The sequence below is a fragment of the Melanostigma gelatinosum genome (genome assembly GCF_949748355.1).
Source record: "Melanostigma gelatinosum genome assembly, chromosome: 16".
In the NCBI taxonomy this organism is placed as follows: Eukaryota; Metazoa; Chordata; class Actinopteri; order Perciformes; family Zoarcidae; genus Melanostigma; species Melanostigma gelatinosum.
In genome coordinates, this window is record NC_136649.1 from 18,963,083 (window position 1) to 18,986,518 (window position 23,436).

General features: G+C 39.7%; 2 protein-coding genes across 2 annotated transcripts; both read right to left on the reverse strand.

Moving 5' to 3' along the window:
• Nucleotides 1-1,815: 1,815 nt before the first annotated feature.
• Nucleotides 1,816-15,232, reverse strand: plekhd1 (pleckstrin homology domain containing, family D (with coiled-coil domains) member 1; the record flags this gene model as incomplete). The annotated part of the gene is given in 14 exon segments (XM_079286033.1): nucleotides 1,816-2,382; nucleotides 2,384-2,487; nucleotides 6,369-6,512; nucleotides 7,658-7,802; nucleotides 8,602-8,734; nucleotides 10,965-11,167; nucleotides 11,678-11,771; nucleotides 11,872-11,966; nucleotides 12,554-12,606; nucleotides 12,690-12,781; nucleotides 13,353-13,429; nucleotides 13,821-13,910; nucleotides 14,118-14,211; nucleotides 15,078-15,232. Coding segments are annotated over 14 exon segments (1,566 nt in total). The 3' UTR covers nucleotides 1,816-2,295.
• A 982-nt stretch (nucleotides 15,233-16,214) lies between these two features.
• Nucleotides 16,215-22,579, reverse strand: slc39a9 (solute carrier family 39 member 9). Its single transcript, XM_079286247.1, has 7 exons — nucleotides 22,042-22,579; nucleotides 21,716-21,824; nucleotides 20,309-20,512; nucleotides 19,960-20,034; nucleotides 19,516-19,601; nucleotides 19,097-19,231; nucleotides 16,215-18,900 (listed from the first exon to the last, which is right to left on the reverse strand). The coding sequence occupies exons 1-7, from the start codon at nucleotides 22,135-22,137 to the stop codon at nucleotides 18,676-18,678; spliced, it is 930 nt and encodes a 309-aa protein (XP_079142373.1). The 5' UTR covers nucleotides 22,138-22,579; the 3' UTR covers nucleotides 16,215-18,675.
• Nucleotides 22,580-23,436: the final 857 nt, after the last annotated feature.

The following is a 23,436-nucleotide window of genomic DNA, read 5'->3' on the forward strand; positions in this document are numbered from 1 at the left end:
TGACTTTTTAATGACTATTTTCGACATGCTATACTATGACTTTTTTCGACATGCTATACTATGACTTTTTTCGACATGCTAGCCGATGACTATTTTCGACATGCTATACTATGACTTTTTTCGACATGCTATACTATGACTTTTTTCGACATGCTAGCCGATGACTTTTTTCGACATGCTATAATATGACTTTTTTCGACATGCTATACTATGACTTTTTTCGACATGCTATACTATGACTTTTTAAATGACTTTTTTCGACATGCTATACTATGACTTTTTTCGACATGCTATACGATGACTTTTTTCGACATGCTATATTATGACTTTTTTCGACATGCTATACGATGACTTTTTTCGACATGCTATACTATGACTTTTTTCGACATGCTAGCCGATGACTTTTTTCGACATGCTATAATATGACTTTTTTCGACATGCTATACTATGACTTTTTTCGACATGCTATACTATGACTTTTTAATGACTATTTTCGACATGCTATACTATGACTTTTTCATGACTTTTTCGACATGCTATCCGATGACTTTTTTCGACATGCTATATTATGACTTTTTAATGACTATTTTCGACATGCTATACTATGACGTTTTTCGACATGCTACACTATGACTTTTTTCGACATGCTATACTATGACTTTTTCATGACTTTTTCGACATGCTATCCGATGACTTTTTTCGACATGCTATATTATGACTTTTTAATGACTATTTTCGACATGCTATACTATGACTTTTTCATGACTTTTTCGACATGCTATCCGATGACTTTTTTCGACATGCTATATTATGACTTTTTAATGACTATTTTCGACATGCTATACTATGACTTTTTTCGACATGCTATACTATGACTTTTTTCGACATGCTAGCCGATGACTATTTTCGACATGCTATACTATGACTTTTTTCGACATGCTATACTATGACTTTTTTCGACATGCTAGCCGATGACTTTTTTCGACATGCTATAATATGACTTTTTTCGACATGCTATACTATGACTTTTTTCGACATGCTATACTATGACTTTTTAAATGACTTTTTTCGACATGCTATACTATGACTTTTTTCGACATGCTATACGATGACTTTTTTCGACATGCTATACTATGACTTTTTAAATGACTTTTTTCGACATGCTATACTATGACTTTTTTCGACATGCTATACGATGACTTTTTTCGACATGCTATACTATGACTTTTTCATGACTATTTTCGACATGCTATACGATGACTTTTTTCGACATGCTATCCTATGACTTTATGGTATATTGTGTTATGAACCTTTGTATTATTTGTCATGCTATACTGACTTTTATGACGTTTTCTTTTCGACAGTATCTCATGACTTTTCGACATGCTATACTAGGTTTGTTCATTATCTGTCTTTCGACACTGTATTGTTACTTGTATTGATCACATTCTCATTTTATTTCCTTCAGGTGCTGGTGATGTAACCTACAATCCTCCTCTTACCACACTGAACTTTATCAAGTTGAAAACACCAAACCTTTCCTCTCATGGAAATACATCCATATCAAGAGTTTTTTTTCATTTGAAACTAGTAACAGTATCTATTTAGATGCATAAATGACATGACATGTACAAGGTTCAAAAACAGCTTTATTCGCATCAAGGCATGTTGTTCGGTCCCTATGAACCCTCTCACCTTACCCTAACACCCTAACATGTGGGCTTCTTTTCTGTATCATTTCAGGTGTTCAGTTATAATTTGTACATTATCCCAAAATGCTTATGTCAGTGATTTACATTGAGTTGCTGCGTCAAGGACAGATTTTCAGTTGTAGCAATAATGAAATGGTCAATTTAACACAAATATGTGAGTAGTTTTCAAAAAGTCTCTGTGAATGTAAATGATACAATATGTGCATACAGACAAAACCAGGAGAATAAAAACAATTTTACAAGATGGATTTGCATTGTGTGTGCTATCTGTTCAATCGTAATAGTATCATCACAACTTATCTTATCAGGTGGAGTCTAGAGTCCCACTACTGTAGTGCAATGGTCCGAACTTTCATGTAGTTTACACTTATCATAATTACTCTTTTGCTAAATCAAATCTGGTCTTCTATCTATCTATCAGGTTCGACAGGACCACAAACAGTAATGTGCAAAAACAGTTCCTCTTTTGGCTCCATAGTTTCTGGAACTGTACGGTGGAAATGGGCTGATGACATTTAATAGATTTCTGTGTACAATCATCTACAGTATCTTAGGGGGATTCGGATCAGGATCTCTAAATCACTCACTCCCCCCTTAACAATGCCGTCTCTCCTCTCAGTCCTGTTTTGTTCGTAGCGTCCTTAAGAGCAATGATCTTGTACACACTCTCTCACTCTCAAGTCACTGTCAGAGGTCAGTCGTCGGGCCGTCTCCCGCAGCTCCTCCATGCTGTCATCATCAGGACTGGCTGCAGCAAAAGACTTTGAGTGCTTTACTGTAACAGCAGAGAGAAAAAAAACAATTAGATACTCATAGCTATTAATAGATGCCTAGTATAGCATGCTTTTTTAAAATCGTAGTATGTCGTGGAAAAATGTAAAACAAAGTAATAACGTGCCAGGAAAAAATCCACTGTCGAAAATCATAGTGTGGCATGTCGAAAAAAGTCAGTGTAGCATGTCGAAAAAAGTCATAGTGTAGCATTTCTAAAAAAGTCAGTGTAGCATGTCGAAAAAAGTCATATATAGCATTTCTAAAAATGTCAGTGTAGCATGTCGAAAAAAGTCATATATAGCATGTCTAAAAAAGTCATTTAGCATGTCTAAAAAAGTCGTACAGCATGTCTAAAAGAGTCATATATAGCATGTCTGAAAAAGTCAGTGTAGCATGTCGAAAAAAGTCAAAGTATAGAATGTCGAAAAAAGTCATCGTATAGCATGTAGAAAAAAGTCATCGTATAGCATGTCGAAAAAAGTCATAGTGTAGCATGTCGAAAAAAGTCATAGTGTAGCATGTCGAAAAAAGTCATCGTATAGCATGTCTAAAAAAGTCATATGTAGCATGTCGAAAAAAGTCATATATAACATGTCGAAAAAAGTCATTAAAAAGTCATAGTATAGCATGTCGAAAAAAGTCATATAGCATGTCGAAAAAAGTCATCGTATAGCATGTCGGAAAAAGTCATCGTATAGCATGTCGAAAAAAGTCATCGTATAGCATGTCGAAAAAAGTCATCGTATAGCATGTCGAAAAAAGTCATGGTATAGCATGTCGAAAAAAGTCATCGTATAGCATGTCGAAAAAAGTCATCGTATAGCATGTCGAAAAAAGTCATCGTATAGCATGTCGAAAAAAGTCATCGTATAGCATGTCGAAAAAAGTCATATATAGCATGTCGAAAAAAGTCATTAAAAAGTCATAGTATAGCATGTCGAAAAAAGTCATAGTATAGCATGTCGAAAAAAGTCATTAAAAAGTCATAGTATAGCATGTCGAAAAACGTCATAGTATAGCATGTCGAAAAAAGTCATTAAAAAGTCATAGTATAGCATGTCGAAAAAAGTCATAGTATAGCATGTCGAAAAAAGTCATAGTATAGCATGTCGAAAAAAGTCATCGGATAGCATGTCGAAAAAAGTCATAGTATAGCATGTCGAAAAAAGTCATAGTATAGCATGTCGAAAAAAGTCATTAAAAAGTCATAGTATAGCATGTCGAAAAACGTCATAGTATAGCATGTCGAAAAAAGTCATTAAAAAGTCATAGTATAGCATGTCGAAAAAAGTCATAGTATAGCATGTCGTAAAAAGTCATAGTATAGCATGTCGAAAAAAGTCATCGGATAGCATGTCGAAAAAAGTCATTAAAAAGTCATAGTGTAGCATGTCGAAAAACGTCATAGTATAGCATGTCGAAAAAAGTCATAGTATAGCATGTCGAAAAAAGTCATAGTATAGCATGTCGAAAAAAGTCATAGTATAGCATGTCGAAAAAAGTCATTAAAAAGTCATAGTGTAGCATGTCGAAAAACGTCATAGTATAGCATGTCGAAAAAAGTCATTAAAAAGTCATAGTATAGCATGTCGAAAAAAGTCATAGTATAGCATGTCGAAAAAAGTCATTAAAAAGTCATAGTGTAGCATGTCGAAAAACGTCATAGTATAGCATGTCGAAAAAAGTCATTAAAAAGTCATAGTATAGCATGTCGAAAAAAGTCATAGTATAGCATGTCGAAAAAAGTCATTAAAAAGTCATAGTATAGCATGTCGAAAAAAGTCATTAAAAAGTCATATATAGCATTTCTAAAAATGTCAGTGTAGCATGTCGAAAAAAGTCATATATAGCATGTCTAAAAAAGTCATTTAGCATGTCTAAAAAAGTCGTACAGCATGTCTAAAAGAGTCATATATAGCATGTCTGAAAAAGTCAGTGTAGCATGTCGAAAAAAGTCATAGTGTAGCATGTCGAAAAAAGTCATAGTGTAGCATGTCGAAAAAAGTCATCGTATAGCATGTCTAAAAAAGTCATATGTAGCATGTCGAAAAAAGTCATATATAACATGTCGAAAAAAGTCATTAAAAAGTCATAGTATAGCATGTCGAAAAAAGTCATATAGCATGTCGAAAAAAGTCATCGTATAGCATGTCGGAAAAAGTCATCGTATAGCATGTCGAAAAAAGTCATCGTATAGCATGTCGAAAAAAGTCATCGTATAGCATGTCGAAAAAAGTCATCGTATAGCATGTCGAAAAAAGTCATGGTATAGCATGTCGAAAAAAGTCATGGTATAGCATGTCGAAAAAAGTCATGGTATAGCATGTCGAAAAAAGTCATCGTATAGCATGTCGAAAAAAGTCATATATAGCATGTCGAAAAAAGTCATTAAAAAGTCATAGTATAGCATGTCGAAAAAAGTCATAGTGTAGCATGTCGAAAAACGTCATAGTATAGCATGTCGAAAAAAGTCATTAAAAAGTCATAGTATAGCATGTCGAAAAAAGTCATTAAAAAGTCATAGTATAGCATGTCGAAAAACGTCATAGTATAGCATGTCGAAAAAAGTCATTAAAAAGTCATAGTATAGCATGTCGAAAAAAGTCATAGTATAGCATGTCGAAAAAAGTCATTAAAAAGTCATAGTATAGCATGTCGAAAAAAGTCATAGTATAGCATGTCGAAAAAAGTCATAGTATAGCATGTCGAAAAAAGTCATTGGATAGCATGTCGAAAAAAGTCATAGTATAGCATGTCGAAAAAAGTCATAGTATAGCATGTCGAAAAAAGTCATTAAAAAGTCATAGTATAGCATGTCGAAAAACGTCATAGTATAGCATGTCGAAAAAAGTCATTAAAAAGTCATAGTATAGCATGTCGAAAAAAGTCATAGTATAGCATGTCGAAAAAATCATTAAAAAGTCATAGTATAGCATGTCGAAAAAAGTCATCGGATAGCATGTCGAAAAAAGTCATTAAAAAGTCATAGTGTAGCATGTCGAAAAACGTCATAGTATAGCATGTCGAAAAAAGTCATAGTATAGCATGTCGAAAAAAGTCATAGTATAGCATGTCGAAAAAAGTCATAGTATAGCATGTCGAAAAAAGTCATTAAAAAGTCATAGTGTAGCATGTCGAAAAACGTCATAGTATATAGCATGTCGAAAAAAGTCATTAAAAAGTCATAGTATAGCATGTCGAAAAAAGTCATAGTATAGCATGTCGAAAAAAGTCATTAAAAAGTCATAGTGTAGCATGTCGAAAAACGTCATAGTATAGCATGTCGAAAAAAGTCATTAAAAAGTCATAGTATAGCATGTCGAAAAAAGTCATAGTATAGCATGTCGAAAAAAGTCATTAAAAAGTCATAGTATAGCATGTCGAAAAATGTCATAGTGTAGCATGTCGAAAAACGTCATAGTATAGCATGTCGAAAAAAGTCATATATAGCATGTCGAAAAAAGTCATATATAGCATGTCGAAAAAAGTCATATATAGCATGTCGAAAAAAGTCATATATAGCATGTCGAAAAAAGTCATAGTATAGCATGTCGAAAAAAGTCATAGTGTAGCATGTCGAAAAACGTCATAGTATAGCATGTCGAAAAAAGTCATCGTATAGCATGTCGAAAAAAGTCATATATAGCATGTCGAAAAAAGTCATATATAGCATGTCGAAAAAAGTCATATATAGCATGTCGAAAAAAGTCATATATAGCATGTCGAAAAAAGTCATATATAGCATGTCGAAAAAAGTCATATATAGCATGTCGAAAAGTCATAGTATAGCATGTCGAAAAGTCATAGTATAGCATGTCGAAAAGTCATAGTATAGCATGTCGAAAAAAGTCATCGTGTAGCATGTGTGATGACCAGACTTACACCAGTGGCGTCTGGAGGCTCTCCTCTGGATGCGGCAGCTCTTGATCCTGCGTGCGGCAGCTTTGTGCAGATACACGGCGTTCTTCATTATCGATGGAAGCTTCGCCTCGATCTCCGCTGCACAGATGCACTCCTCAAAGAATCCTGGTCAAACACACACACACATTAAAAACACACGTAAACATACACACATTAGCAGGCCACATCCTGATATTTAGTCTATTATTAGTGGCAAAACCTAAATGTGTAATTTTCAGAAGGACAAAAATAATTTGATGTAAAATATAAACATACTCTAAAGGCAAAGTCCACTTACTTTTTGTGTACTTTTGTGTCATTGTGCGACTTAAGTATGGGAACAGAAAAGTAATGTAAGCTCTCTGTAAGATTTTGCGTTTAGAGTATGTGACACAGATATAAATATGTTACTAAAGTGTTAAAAATAATGGAAAAACAGTTACATTTGTGTTCATCCCATTGATTGAAATTGTTTGTTGCTTTTACTGGAACAAAATCCTAAATATTGCCAAAAGTCAGAGTCAGTCTGTGTGACTTTTATTTTATTTTGACATTAGAACTATGAACCATTAGCTCAATATTAAAACTTTACTATAAGTTTATATGGAGACATGAAAACAGGTATATTGAATTATTACTCAGCCCAGAGTAAACTCAGAGTGTAGCATTTTCATTTTCATAATTTATCATTTTAGAGCTGCAAAGATTAGCAACGTTTTTGACAATCAATTCAATCAATAAGTTTAGTCATATTTTCTTCAGCTAAAATACCTTGTTGCAGCTGTCTTTGGACATTTGTTCAAAATAAAAGAAACGATATGAAGAGATCACCTTGAGGAATGAGCAGGCATTTTGTGACATTTCAGACTCTCGATAATTATTAGTTGCATTGGTTATGCGTGGTAATTTCTAGTGATTAAATTACATCAAATAAAAGTCAAAATGTTCTGTGGACTTAAGAACATGAAACATATTTCATTATCTTTGACTGATATATGCTAAATATGATCAACATGTGATACAAACTCCATCCAGAGGAGGGCAGTCACGCAGGTGCAAGTCTCAGATCAGATGATGCACCTTGTGTGTGTTTAAAAGCTGTATCTAAACCCGTTAAAGAGCATAATATGCATAAACCTGCTAAAATGCAGATTCATTTACCTATTTTACTGGGACATACTGATTATATTCTGGCTGCCGTCCTCATGTGAACTAAATGCAATGTTGGGGCACATAACATGAGACATGAAGGTCCCGGTGGATGCACTCACTCCTCAGCTGAGTCACACCGCCCTTCATCTTCTCGTCGGTCTCTTTGGTCCGCTCCAGTGAGTCCAGGCCTTTCTCCAGGTCCTGCAGAGCCTGTTCAGCCAGATTCAGTCTCTTCTCCAGCTCCACCCGAGACTCTATCTCCGCCTAACACACACAGGGAAAACACACAGGATGTTGATTTAAAACTGAGTGGGTTACAGCGATATACTGAATCTGGATGTGGAAATATTGGGCTTTTAATGATAAACTGAGCTGATGTGATGGAGGAAAGGTTTTCCTCAGCTGAAGAAGTCTGTTTATTAAAATTCAAACTGTCTCGTGACGTTTAAAGGACACAGCACCTCAAAATGAATACCAAGCAGCACTACAGGCTTGTCCATCTTTATAGTTATGTAAAACATGAATTTCAAGAGGAAACAAAAGTAATTTCATACAGAGAAACCAGGAAGCAGAGTGGACAATGAGCTTCTTTTGTTCCAGTAAATGTAATGCGAGATGAGCACGTCGGACTGGGTGCCAGTGAAAAATCTGACGGGATGAAGCACCCTGAATGTCAAAGTTACATCCAACTGGTTTGTTCAAAAATCCTTTTTAGTTATTTGCTACAAATACTGAGGTCATGTCCTCTGTATTGCTTCTATTTATTAAAAACTGACACATTCTGTAAGTCATTATTTTAAAGGCTCAAAGTATTTCAGACAATTTCAGACAAACCAAAGGATTAAATGTTCCTTTTTGGGTTTGGAAAATTGTCCTACGTTTTTAATAAATAATCCATCGAAAAATGTTAAACCACCTTCACACCTTCATGTTGGGAAACACACTTTACAGAACATATGATTGACCAGAAAGCTGAATAAATAAAATATATGAAAACAGATTAATACGGTCACCTTCAAACTGACTGTGAGCAGTGATTTGTTGCCGAGTCATGCTTCGTTACCTTGAGCTCGGCCTCGGTCTGCTGTTTGTCCACAGTGAGCTGAGAGAGCGACTGCTGCAGCGTCTGAGCCTGAGAAGAGTAGTACTCCCTCTCCTGCTGCAGGACATGAGCCCGCTCATCGTTGTCCCTGAGCCTGGGCGACAAACACACAACATCATCATCATCATCATCACACACAACGTAACAACATAGAGACACGTTGTGCATATCTTTATCCTAATGACAACATGTTCATAACTCAGATTTGGCAATTGTAAATGATTTTGGCATTATTTAAACCCATTTCAAAGCTCAAAGCTTTAGCCGTAAAGCCGTTAAAAAGCTGTAAATGGTGCTTCTGGTGGCCTTCGCCGTCAGGACTGCAGAGCTGGGTGCCATGCTGTGCTCACTGAGCTCTACGGAGGAATGCACAGAGGAATGCACACAAACACACACCTGGCATTTGATTTCAAGGTTACAACAGGAAGCACAGAGCTTTCTGTGAGACACTTCAAGGAATAGTTTGACACTTTGGAAACTTACTTGCGTCCTGTGAACATGGTATTACAACTAAGAGTCATTTGAGACGCCACTTTTTGAAATAATTTAACAAACAAGACATAACGTGTTAGTTAGTGAGCTTTAGAGGAGCTGCTTCTTGCCTTAAAAACAGCCAGGCTAGCTATTTCCCCCTGTTTCCAGTCTTTATGCTAAGCTATGCTTCTGTGTGTGTGTGTATATATATATATATATATATATATATATATATATATAGTTTTTAAAATGTATATATTCTTTGATCATGAAAATTCAAGACAAATTCAGATCTCATACATGTGTTAAAATATGTAAAAAACGATAATAAAGAAAGAAAAAGAAAGCAATAAATCAATGAAAATAAAGAAATGTCAGTTATAATATAACAAACCCATAAAAAGGTCCTGTGATAAATTCTTTACCATCATTTTTTAAACTCCAGTTTCTGGTCTTTCTGCTGCTCAATAATGTAAATAACTGAACAAAATATATATAAAAAAACACCTTTCAAGGACAAACAAATGCAGGAAAAGATGTTTTTTTACACTAAATATATTGCATCAGTGGATTTATGCGTTTCCCATACAAATCTAATTTAACTGCCTCAAAAACATCTCATAGATTTGAGTCAAAATGCAAACTAAAGTCATCGTCTCAACACAAACTGATATTTGTTGCAGGACTTTTGTTTTGCAAATCAAGTGAGCATCAGTTTGATAAGAAAAATATTGTATGGTTTGATGTTTGTATTTTTCCATGCAGCTGCAGCTGTACGTGTCAGTCAGAGGAGCAGAGTGAGTGAGAGAGAGAGGGAGGAGAGTGAGTGAGCGGGAGAGGGAGGAGAGTGAGTGAGAGGGAGAGGGAGGAGAGTGAGTGAGAGGGAGAGGGAGGAGAGTGAGTGAGAGGGAGAGGGAGGAGAGTGAGTGAGAGGGAGGAGAGTGAGTGAGAGGGAGAGGGAGGAGAGTGAGTGAGAGGGAGGAGAGTGAGTGAGAGTGAGAGGGAGGAGAGTGAGTGAGAGTGAGAGGGAGGAGAGGGAGTGAGAGTGAGAGGGAGGAGAGTGAGCGAGAGTGAGAGGGAGCAGAGTGAGTGAGAGTGAGAGGGAGGAGAGTGAGTGAGAGTGAGAGGGAGGAGAGTGAGTGAGAGGGAGGAGAGTGAGTGAGAGGGAGGAGAGGGAGTGAGAGGGAGAGGGAGGAGAGTGAGTGAGAGGGAGGAGAGTGAGTGAGAGGGAGGAGAGTGAGTGAGAGTGAGAGGGAGGAGAGTGAGTGAGAGGGAGAGGGAGGAGAGTGAGTGAGAGGGAGAGGGAGGAGAGTGAGTAAGAGGGAGAGGGAGAAGAGTGAGTGAGAGGGAGAGGGAGGAGAGTGAAGGCAGAGGGAGAGGGAGGAGAGTGAGTGAGAGGGAGAGGGAGGAGGGTGAAGGCAGAGCTCATGGAAACACAACGTAATGGCTCGGATACTTCAGTGTTCGCACCAGAACATTAGAGCTGCACAGTCGATAGCAGCTGCCTGTAATATCCCACTCACTATAATCAATGTGGCTGGTTGTTTAGGGATCAATACACATTTCCACTCGCAGTAACATCCTCTGTGCCATTAGCACACAGTGTTTGACCCTTTGGGTGCCAAAACTTAACCGCAGCGCTCTTGTCAGCCGATATCGCCTTCAATTCTTTTCAGTTTTGACGCTTAAAATATAGTCATTTTTGTGAGAAAAACACTTCTTAATAAGAAGCTTTCAGCCTGAACGACTCCGAGAATTTGAAGCCTTTAACTTTAAATCGACACAAAGGACTTCTGCAGGTTTTGATGACCAGTGTTGATGCTTGATTCTGTCTCTAAATCGTCACTCACTTGACGACAGCTTGCTCCTTCTCCTTCAGCAGGATCTTCATTTGCTCCTCGATGTGTTTCAGGTCCTGCAGCAGGTCCACTTCTCCGGGATCCTCTCCGACCTCGGGCTCCCTGCAGGCTGAGCTCCCCCCCGCCTTATCGGTCTCCTTCTGCTCCTTCACCCCCAGCAGCTCCAGAGTTCTCCGTTTCTCCTGAGAGAGCTCCTGAAGGGCAAAACAGCAGATTCAGATCCCACCAAGTCGACTCAGTCGAAAATAATTCACAGGAAGTTGAGCATTCACTCCTTCCTTACGCTGGAAAAATGTCCAATAATAATGAATAAATAAATAACCTTCCTGTCCATTTGAACAAAAACAATCTTGTATCTCACTCATGACTTGCTTTTTATTATCGATGATCACAAATTATCTTTTGAATTATTTCTCCCCTCTGCTTACATTTCTAAACGAGCAACATGGTTACATTTTAAGATCAGTTATCAACTTCGTGAAAGACAATGTTTCGAGGTTAACAGTGAGTAAAAGGAGAGTAAAAGCCACATTAAACAATTCAATAGGTTTTGTTATTCTGAGAGAATAGGTCATGATATTTTTATGTCAAGGGAATCGTTTGATATTTTAGTAAATGTGCGTCTTTGCTTTGTGGCCGGGAGTTAGATTAGATAAACAACACCGACAGATAAACAGCTCCTTTTTCTTTTTCTTTTATCATACCTCGATGGATTTCTGCAGCATGACGGTTAAACTGCTCAGCTCTTCTTTTTCACTCTCAACACCTTTCAGGGACTGAGCCGTGCCGTCCAGGTCTCTGCCGCCAATCACACGGCAGAAAATAAATCACATTCATGTACAGACCTGTGAATTGTAAATCGGTAGCAGTTCACATTAACTGGAACATATTTCCTTACAGTTTGATATGCTCCTGCTCCGCCTTCAGCTCCACCACCACCTCCTCAAACTTCATCTTCTCCTCCTCCAGAACCTGGTTCAGACGCTCCAGCTCCTGCGTGGAGGTTAATGATCAACCAAACAAGAGCAGTGGGACAAATCTTTAACAAGAAAAAGACTCAGCAACAACGTACAACGTGAAAGAATGAATCAAGTAGTTGTTCGACAGAAAATGATTCTACAACAGTTCTGATCATTTATTAAAACCTTTGATTTGCTTTGTGTGTTCCTGTGTTCTATATCAAAGTCAACTGAATATCTTTGGCTTTTGGTTGGTTGCTGGTTGGATTAAAGAAGGTTTTTGAAGAAGTCATCTTGGTTTCTGGGAAATAATGACTTTAATTAATTGAATTCATGGATGCTCATGATTATTTGGAGATTCTGGAGTTTGAGCATTTCCTTATTGCTTTATCTGATTGCAAAGTGTCATTTCATTGGGATCATCCACTGCAGGCATTACTTACAGCAAGCTGTGGTGAGGGGAATCAAATCGTGCAAAGTCAAACAACACTTTTTCTGATAAATTGGACTTTAATCTCAGAGAATATTCAAGTTATTTCCTCGTAAATTTACAACTTAACTCTTTCCACCTAACATACTGTTGGTGTGATGACACCAGTGGAGTAAATGAAAAGGTCTCACCTCTCTCTGTGCTCTCTGATGACCGAGCTCCTCAGTCTCTTCCATCAGTTTATCTGGAGAAAGAAAACGACGTCTTGTAAACGGTCTGAGCTGGTTGAGACTTTAAAAAGCTGCGGTGACTTCCGTCCATGTTTACCCAGATACACCTGCTTCTCCTTGGCCAGCTGCAGCCCCTGAGCCGCCAGACTCTCGATCATGGCCTCCCCCAGCTGGGCGCTCTTCCACGTGCTGTTGGGTGAACGCAGAGATTTAAACAAAACTAAGGGATGACTTTAGCCATCCTCTGACTTCTTCTCAAGCTCCACCAGCAGGTCAAAGTCTTCACGTAGTCAGTGAACTAGCTCAACAGTTACTGGATGGTTTGCCACGAACATAAGTCCAGACATTCACGGTTCACTGAGGAGGAATCCGAAACATTTCGGTGGCCATCGGACGTTTTTGGTTTCCATTGAAAAACATGTTGAGTCTTGGTCGGATTCTGGTGAAATTTGATACACACTAGAATGTTCCCCAGAGGATGAATTATGATTCGAAAGTTTCAATCTGTCCCAATACTTTGATTTATGACCAATTACCTGGCAAACTAATGACATTCCCGTCAGCCCCAGCTGACGGGAATTAAAAGTCTCGAGTTTACAACTTAAAAGTCTCGAGTTTGAGCTGAAAATTGCCGACAACTTTGGGATCGTCAGATTTTTCGACAAACTAAAACTTCTGCTGTCAAAGTAATTCTATAAACCAATAACAATTCAAAGAAAGCAGCTTTTAGAGTCATGTTCTGCATCAGTGGAATACTCACACTTTCCCTGACTCCTGCAGCATCTCCATCCACTGGACCTGCTCCTCCCCAGACTCAGCGGCCAGGACGATGGTGCCCTGTGGGACGGATACACAGCATTATACATCAGCAGATTGTCAATAAAGATCGTAGGCTGTAAAATATCTTTAGGCTGCTGACATAGTAAAAATGTATGCAACACTGTGTGCAGTTAAGTTCACTCCATTATGTGTCCCATTTGATGCAGGATTAAGCTGACGTCTCACGCCATTACAGTTGTAGAAGTACAGTTCAGAAAGAGCGAACTCCGCTCGGCTCTGCAAGCTGCTTTGTCATGCAATCAATTGTGACACTGTGTGTTGCTATGTTTGCATAAACTGGTTCTCTGTCTGCGCCGTTATGCCTTGGTCCGTCTTAATAATGATACTTTAAACCTCTGTGAGGCTGATGAAGTAATGGAGTGAATGTGTGACAGGATCAGGGTCTCACAGTGAAGTCTTCCAGGTCGACCACGATGGCGAACGGCATGCCCATGTTTTCATTCGCTGACACCACACATCCTCCCAAAGGAATGACTCCCTGTGACAGAAACACAGCACATTATTTATAATGTTTCTGGATAATACAGGTCAAAGCCTTCTGTTCCTAAAAGAACAAAGTGACTGAAACACACAGTTATTAATCTAAATCCTCCTAAATCTTTATGTGCACGTAGTCATCCAATAAAACAACAGCCACACATGTTCCACCATCTTACAGGCGTTCAGAGAGGATGCAGCGGCTCACCTTGGGGTGGATGTTCAAGTACCGGTTGGTCTCAAAGTTTTTCCTCTCGCTCTCCGCATAGTAGAGCAGGAAGCTGTCTTTGATGATGAAGAATCTTTGTACCGAGGAAGACAATGAAAGCAGCAGTGAGTGAATCCTGAGGGGCTGAAAGGAACCAACGTCTGCCCATGTTCTCAACAAAAGCAGGTGACTTGTTTGATTCCCTGATAAATAAAGCTGGTGACAAAAGTAAATACCCTGAAATCTCTCTTTGGCACGAGAAACCAAATGAGCGTTTACCAAATTCTTCTGACCTTTATGACAGCAAATGGACTCTCTGGATCCACCGTGTACTGTCGTTTTAACTGTTACGTAAACTAAGAGCATTATCATGACATAAGGTACCAACCCCGGCATTTTAACATCCAAAGCTACACTCGTAACAGGACACACTGACACTGGGATGTGAAAAGAACTGTGTGGAATCTAAACTTCTGTCACAAAAATCATAATTTTCTGTAATTTGTGATGTTTTTCTAAAAGGAAAAGTCACTACAGATATTTTCCACTGCAGCTGTAAAGCAAATAAAATAGTTTTTGCCTTCAGAAAAGTAGAAAAAACAATATTTTATACCTGTGGTGTCAAATCAATCGTCAATATTCTATCTATCAATCTATTCTAAATAGCAAAGATTCACTTTTTAGTATCGTGTGTGTGACACTCCTTGGAAGGAAAATATGACCGTTCTCTAAGAATATTCAGCATTTTATGTCCGTAACGAGAACAATGTTCTCCATGAATGTCAACTCTTTAAATATTAAAGAAAAAGCAGATTTCCATTGTTTTTAAAGTTAATGTAGCTTTTGACGAGGTTTTATACGCAGCAGCGAGGCAGAAGTTCTCCCCAGAACTGCAGTGTAAAGTGCTCAGTCTGAGGCTGAAAGATAAAGACCACCAGGTGACTCACACCCCTCCCTCACCTGCGGGACCACTTGGCCGATGGCCGTCCGAAGGGCCTCTTCCACAGCACCCCGTGCAGCTGCACCTTGGTGCTGATGTCCAACGCTTCAGAGTCCGACTGCTCCATGGACAGCCAGGGAGAGGAGAGAGAGTTTCTGGACGAAGATGAGAACATCCTCTCTGGATTTCCACGCCCTGGGAGGTTGGGCAAAAACAAAAAAGCTATCAATAAAATAGAAAAAATTGATAATACAGTCAGTCAATAAAAATTTGCTGGATAACACCCAGTGCACAGGCACTGAGGTGCACGGACAGCTGCAGGGACAGCTTCAATACACAGAAAAGTAACTGTTCCAATAACTCAGCAGGGTGGAATGATGCGGCCGTCAATACGCTCACCACGCCGGAGGCAGACTGACCGCACAGCAACGGCGAGATGAAACCAGGGATGACAGGGAGAAAGAGGGAGGAAGTGGAGCAGTACTGGGAGGAGATGGGTGATGGGGGAGGGGGGGGGGCGAGGGAGGGGCGAGGGAGGGCAGCTTTAGGAGTGAGTTGCTAAATCTGAAGCCGGTAAAAGCTGTTATTCAGATTACTGGAGTCGCCGCGGTCTCCAGCTCTTGGCAGGTATGAACTCTCCGTCCATCCATCCATCACTCCATCACTCACTCCATCCGTTGTTCCAGCATTAGTAGACCATCTGGGGCAGAGGCGGGGCTGCACGACTTCCTGCTAAAGAGGATGGAGAGTCAGAGCGGTTGCCATGCAGCTCAGCTTTGTTGAGTATCAGATTAATTTACACAGCATGTGGCGGAGTGGATGGACAGCAGATTATAAAGATGTTGACAGCTCAGCCTCAACAAAGAAGATGAGCCTGCATGAGAACAACATCCCGTCAGGATAGAAATTACTCCGAATCAACATTTAATTTAAGGGAAATCACACAATTTGTTAAAAATGTGACCGAACGGAATGATAGGAATTCATAAATTCTTACCTCGATGAATACAATAAATCTTCATACATGGGAAAACTGCTTTCTATAAACTGGCATCAAATATATATAAAAAACTGATGAATTCTTCCTGTTAAAATCAACAGGTAGCTGACATGTTACTGCAACATTTGTTGCTTAAATAATCAAAAATAGGAGAACATTTTCACCAGTTAAAAAAACTTTAATTTAGTCGTCATAAAACACATCGCTTTAAAACAGATTTTCACAACCAAAAGTATGGAAATAAGGCAGACTCATTCTGGAATGACAGAAAAAGAAAGGAAATAAAGATACACCCCCACTGAAACCATTACAAATATTGACTTGATCCAAAACCTCCACTCAGCCCCAACATGTGCCATCATCTCTTCCTGTTTGTGTGGGAGACGAAGCATCAAATGTCCTGCAGATATCGGGCAGTTTAACCAGTTTCTACAGTTACATCTTCTCATTTTATACGCATGTTTGATCAAAGATGTTGAGTGCCGACACTCAAAATGTGATGGTCCAGTATTTTAACTGTTCATGATGAAGCTTCATATTCATTCATTAAAAAGTTTGAACCAACGATCATAACCACGATGCTCCAGTTAGTTACACTGGAATCACATCATAAAGACATGGGAAGACGTAAAAGCCAAATCTCAGCAGGGATCCTGATGCAACGTGTAGATGAACTGGCACATGATGGGGCTGTGTGTGAAGCAACACAGTGGAGTTCTTTCCCTTTTGTACACACACACACACACACACACACAGCATCCCACAACAAATAAAACAGTCATGCAGCTGCTGGTCTGCATGCGACCCGACCCTTCCTCTCTAAAACACCGCGGCAGGTTTCTTCTTCGTCTTCTCATCGTATAAACTTGGAATTAATTGAAGAGTTGCGTTTGTAGAAAACGTTCTATTTGTACATAAACCAGAGACTCCTCAGACCGTCCGACGCCTCGTGTCAGAGCCGTCCATCCATGTCCAAAAAATGTAAGCTTTAAAAGAACCCATGTGTTTGTGAGTCAGCAGTTCCGTCTCACACGAGATCATGATGGTGATGATTGTGGAAAGAAGCAGTTACTCTCTACAGCACACGTACGTACATACATACATATACATGAGCAGGCACAGTGATACAGTAACACTCACAATATCCACCCGTCCTGTCCCTGCTTAGGCTTTAATGCATCAACCGGTTACTGTTTTAGTTGTACCGAGGCAGAGAAGGGGGGGGGGCTGCGTTCCAGAGAGTCGATCTGAATCACATGACCAGCGCTTTGAGGATGAAGGCAAACCCTATGAAGCCATTTCAGACTCTGCTGCAACATTGCCCCGACTACATGCGTATGATTATTGCTCAGGTACGATTAACTAATGAGGAGTAAACCAAAAACCAAAAAGAAAAAAGTTGAAAATCCTCCTGCCTGGCTCTGTAATATGTTTGTTCTCCTGAGCCGATGGTCCCTAAACGGTTTCATCCAAACCATTCATTCAGAGCTGCTGAAGTATCCCTCCGCCTCCAGATAATCTTAGTAACTCTATACAATCAATTAAGACAATTCTATACACATTTGTTTCCCCTCCGACTTCTATTTATAATTACTCCCAAAGTAAAACAGAACAAAAGATAAGCAATCACAGAAACTAAAAATGAAAGTGACTGTTGCGCCGCTGGTCGTGTCTTCTCCTCGTTCAGGACTCGGGTTTGAACCGACTAGAAACACATCATCAGTATCCGCATCGTAGAAAAGCTTCCCGTCAGGCCAAGAAACAAAAGGCAAACTCAAGAGACAAAGAAACGTGTGTGACGAACATCTGGGTGTTTATTCGAGCTGATCCCTCATCCCGCTTCATAGTCGGCTGCCAGGAAAAGATCTCCGTCGGTCAGAAAGATACGTCGGGAAGGTTGACGACGAACTGTAATGTCAATAGAAATAGAAGGGGTAGAAGGGACATTCAAATCAACGTAGCAGGGTGGTCAGAGGGGCGGCCATGTTTATGTGTAGCGTTCCTATTCTACTTCTGTGGTGACGTCCTCATGGCGCCGTCTCTTCGGGTATCGCTCTCATCTTCCTACTATGGCACTTGAAAATCAGCTCACATCTATCTGAGTTGTTGCAAAGAGATTTACACTTTGTACAGTTATTTAAAAAAAGAGAGTTTGCTTTCTTGATATCAGCGGCTTCTTCAAATCTAAATCTCACTGAGCAACCTAGTAAAACATCCCTGTGATGAATCCGGGTTGGTTCTTTGACTTTGAACGAGCGCGATAATGCAACTCTGAAAACTCCACGTCGATCGAAACAAACAGCTGCTGGTGTCTCTTAAAAAGGGCTTTCTGGTGGAATAAATGGACACATACAGCAGCTGTGAGATGGTTCGCCGTCAGATAAAACATTGCCGTGATCCTCCGTTGTCTCTGCGGCAACTCTTGATTGCCCTACCGTCATTCAGTCCCTGTTTAAGTCATGAGATGTCCCCGCAACGAGCACCAGTCTGGTCCGCGAGGTCCATCAGCAGACAACAAGCAACAAGACATTTAGATCCACAATGTTTGAAGTCTCTGTCTCCACTCCCCCCCCCCCCCCCCCTGTACACCTGTCTTAAATCCGTCCTGCAGTCTGGGTCTAATGGTGGTGACCGACAGAGAGCACCAGAGGAATGAGGCAGCCCAGCACCAGAGCTCCCACCTCCACCTTGCTCAGTCCTTTCCCTCCGTTCCCTCCGTGGCTGTGGCCGCCGCCCCCGACCTCAGGGAGGACGTGGACGGTGGCCACGTAGAGGAAGGTGCCAGCAGAGAAGAGCATGGCGACGCCGGTGGCGTTGACGTCTGACAGGGCCTCCTTGCTGCTCTGAGGACGGGAACACACAAAGACAGTGTGAGGGGAAAATGTCAAAGGAATTGTTAAAAATGTGTTCCACCGAGAAACGTTTTCCCTCCGTCTCTTGTAGAGTCCTGAAGTCTCACCGGTCAAACTGGTTTTCAATTTCAGAGGAAACAACAAATACACTTACTGCCTCCAGGAGAGGGTTGCATCATTTCTTTACCTGACTGAGGCCTAAAAAGGTGAGCATGGCCAGGACGGGCGCTGCCAGGGCAAAGACCAGGAGATGTTTGCGGATCCGGTTCCTCTCAAGACCAGCATGCATCAGGAACGACACCAGGCCGAACGCTGCCGGGGCCTGTAGACGACAGAGCAGTAGAGTTCACACAGGCTCACATGCGCTTAGAGCGGCAACTAACAATTCTATTTCTATTATCTTTTGATCTGCCAATAAATTCTCGATTCATCATTTAGTCGATACGAAGTCGAAATAACAGGTTAAAGTGCCGATCACAAAAACCTTGTTTCAGCTCTACTGCTGCTACACGGTAAAGTACATCAATGCGTATCCAATAAAACTAGATATTTAAAAAGGATCTTGAAAAGCGTTGATCTACTGTACGAGATATGAGCCGTTATTACCTTGTGCAGCATGATGGCTACAAAGACAATGAGCTGAACGCTGGTCTGAGAGGTGGAGGCAGCAGCTCCCAGCGCCACTCCATCAGCTGGAGACAACAGACAGTTAACGAGACATCTTTCATATCTGCACATCTACCAGGTTCTAATATTGTGAAAACCGCAAAAAAATAATAAATGAAATAAAAAATAATGTTTTTTAATTTTCCATAAAGCAGTAATTCTTAAGATCAGTTCAAAATAAACTCAGGTGTAGCAGAGAATAAAGCTGTTAAGTGTGCATTAAATGTAACTACACAAGATCTGTCTGATCACATCCATGTATATTAAGAAGGCCATTCTCTATCACAGCACCAATTTGTGATTTAGACTAATAAGGACGATTTGAACATAAAAAGTCTTATAAAGCATCTTTATGAGACAATAAATATTCAAGAGCAGACCTACCTGCAGCGTGGACCACCAGACCTAGGGTGGTTGTGATTTTTGAGGAGGCGACTCTTGCCGACTCTGGATCTAAACCTAAAAAAATAAAAATAAATGTATATTAGGTTTAACAAATATATAAAAGTAGAACCAAGTAATAATGAGAGAACAAAGTCTCCACGCTGAGTAAGAACTGTGTAGCGTCACATGTTGGGCGCATCTGGGCGTTTGGTCCGGAGAAGATTACCACTTGATGAGTCGAATGACAAAGCTGCTGTCACCAAGCACCATCCTCACAAACTAATTCTCCACATATACGAGGGCTTTGGGTGCCCTAACAGTTGTGCTTGCTGTCTCTTGTAACACTGACCTTCTGTGCTGTGCACATGAGAGCTGCCTATCTGGTCCACCAGCAGCATGAAGACGAAGCCCAGAACCAGAGACACTCCGATGCAGGCGTGAAGCTGCTCGTGACTGTGCTCGTGTTTCCCGCCGACACTCAGGGCTGCGTCCGCTTCACCCTTCGCCTCGGACACTTCCACGGCTCCAGCCTGGCCGTGGTTCTCGTGTGCACCTGCAGAAACACGGGACAGGAGAGAGCAGGAGGAGGCAGGCACATGGGCTGTTAAAAAAGACCTGATTACTCTGCTGAACAGTCAGAAGCCATCACTAATCCACAGAGCATTCTCTTGAGACACAGAGGAACGTATCAATACAAATGATCACAAAACAAACATCCATGTTTGACTAAGTTTGTTGTGCAAGAACAGATGTCCACTAGTTCTTTACAGCTTGTTGAACTTTGTTCTGTTTGAAAAAGACTCAAACTGTTAGTCTACTCAGACGAATGTCTTCATATTATATATTTTCTATTTCTGCTGAATGAGTCTAAAATGCTGGAAAAGAGGCAAAGACATTAAAGTTTCTTTAATTAGACAGTACACAGTAGAAAACTGACAGGAAATGGAGGCCCGGCCGGAAATAGTTTTAGTAAATAAGTCAACTTTATCTTTAAAGCGCCTTTTGAAAGACGACGTACAAAGTGCTGTCCAATACGTTTCAAGCACTGAGCTTTACTGATTTTAACTGATGTTAAGCCAGCAAACAATTCCACGTATTTTTTGGAATAACTGAACCGACTGTGTTTAAAAGTAGCCTTCAGTATTACTGTGACACCATCTGGACGCAGCGGAGCAGATCTACAAGATGACAAGCTAGTTTTCAGGCTTTCAAACTTAAATGTGGACAGACTCCTGCTCCCACTGACATACCTTAGTTGCCTCATTGTTTGTTTTTATTACATGTACCCGGGAATAACTGGAGAGCAGCACTGACGCTGAGTGAATTATCCTCAATAAAGATGATTGAGATCTGATTGACAGCTGAAAAGATTTGTCAATTAATCAACTTCAGAAATTCATCAGCAAAATATTTGTTTATCAATTCATTGTTTAAGTTAACTATCAAGCAAATTTTAGTTTCTATGACGTGAGGATTTGCCTTTGATATATCACTATACATTTGGTCTACATGGTATTTTTGTATTTTGGATAAAAAAAGCAATTTGAGGAAGGTTCCTTTGGACTTTGTTATATTGTGCCAGACATTATTCATGTTTTTCTAACAATTTATTGACTAAAACAATGAAATTGTAGCCTAATTACGCCAAATTACTGGTCCAAACATAATGGAATGGAACAACATCTTCATCCAAGAGAGAGGGAGGACTAGGTCGTCCTTTAATATATTTGTGAATCAGTGTCTTGGTGACGTCTACCTTCCAGTATTTCTGCATAAAGTGCGTGGACCCCCTCAGGAATAATAACAGCCAGAGCAGTCCCACACAGCAGCCCTGCTCCCAGCACAGTGATCAGCTTCAGCTTCTCCTGGAGAAACACAAGCACAGAGGAACCATCAGCACAAGTCTCATTGTTTTTAAGCAATGGATGATCTGGTAACAGCATGATGCAATCACAGCTTCTTTAGATTAACAGGCAACGACAGAGATTAACTTCTACCTCCCTGTAAGTTTTGAAACGTGGTCAAAGTTACTGCAAGCTTCCAGGAAGCACATTTTTTAAGCTTATTGTGTCTTAGACTTACCTCTGAAAAGTTGACTGCTAAAGGTATCGTCCCGGCCACATAACATCCCACTAACATCGCAAGAGACAGCAGGCTGATCGAGCTAAAATCGTCCATGACTGCACTTTTTTATCTTCAGCTTAATTTTCTAAACCATCAAAAACAAACCTGCACCTGTACCTTTAACACGGTATTTTGCTCGACACGTTTAATAACATGCCTTCAACCTGTAGCTGTTGGTTAAGCACAGTTGTTGAATAAATACATAAATACACGTCTCTCTGTATCTGGTATCAGTTCAGCTCGCTGCAAAACATCCACGTTAACCAACCAACGCTAAACTGATACGCTACAGCCTCTGGCCTCGTTAGCAATGCTAAGCTAACTAGCTTCGGTAACTGTCCGGCTCTCAAAATTCACAAATGATGAATCCTGATAAGTTAACGTATGATTGCAAACATCCGTCACCGCGCACTGTCTATTCCAGATTCAACTGTCACTCAATAATAATGACAATAATGCAACTTGTAACAGACTTGTTTTTTTCGGCTAGCTAACAAACGGTACATCCGCTTGTTTGGTGTTGCAAAAAAGTGCTTCCGGGTCACAACTCATCTCCTGAACCCTCAACCTGTCGACGCAAACCTGCCACGTATCCGCGTGACAGTAGGAAGTCGGAAGAATGACAAATAATATTTGTTTTTGTTGCTTAAAATATAATAAACAGAGACAGACGCAAACATCAAAATAAACAAGATACAAGCATGGCCTTTGTTAGCTTTTCTATAGTTTGTTTTTATTTTATATTAATTAATGTATATAATATATATCATTTTTCGTGGACTAAACATTAAGATTAAAATCTGAAAAACATCAGTAACAGCTGTTTAAATGTATAAGTATAATTAAATCCACAACTGGAAGAACATTTTAGGAAATATTCAACAAAGAAAAGGAATAAACTTTCAGTATATTTATGAGGTCATAATAGAATATCTAATGTGTTAATTTTAAATACATCAAACAAATGCTTCTATTTTGTAAATTATGCATGAATGTGTTATTTGTCACGTATACAAAAAATTGTAAACCAACTTCCTTGAAGGAATTTTGTATATAAAAGAAATAAGACCAGTTTAGTGACGAATATTACAAAATCTAAACTTTTATTTTGGTACATTTTCAATTAAGGTGCCTTACAGGGAGAACAATAGTTTGTAAAATTAGAGATTATGCTCATCAAATCTATTTATGGAGGTTTTACAACTTCAGAAGTTACTCGATATTGTAGTTACCATTTTGTAAAGAACCTATTTTGGAGAATAAATACTAAAAAAAGTGAGGGGGAATATAACGAAGAAAAAATAAACTTTCTCAAGCATAAATGCATAAAAAAAATCCACCAAAATTAAGATA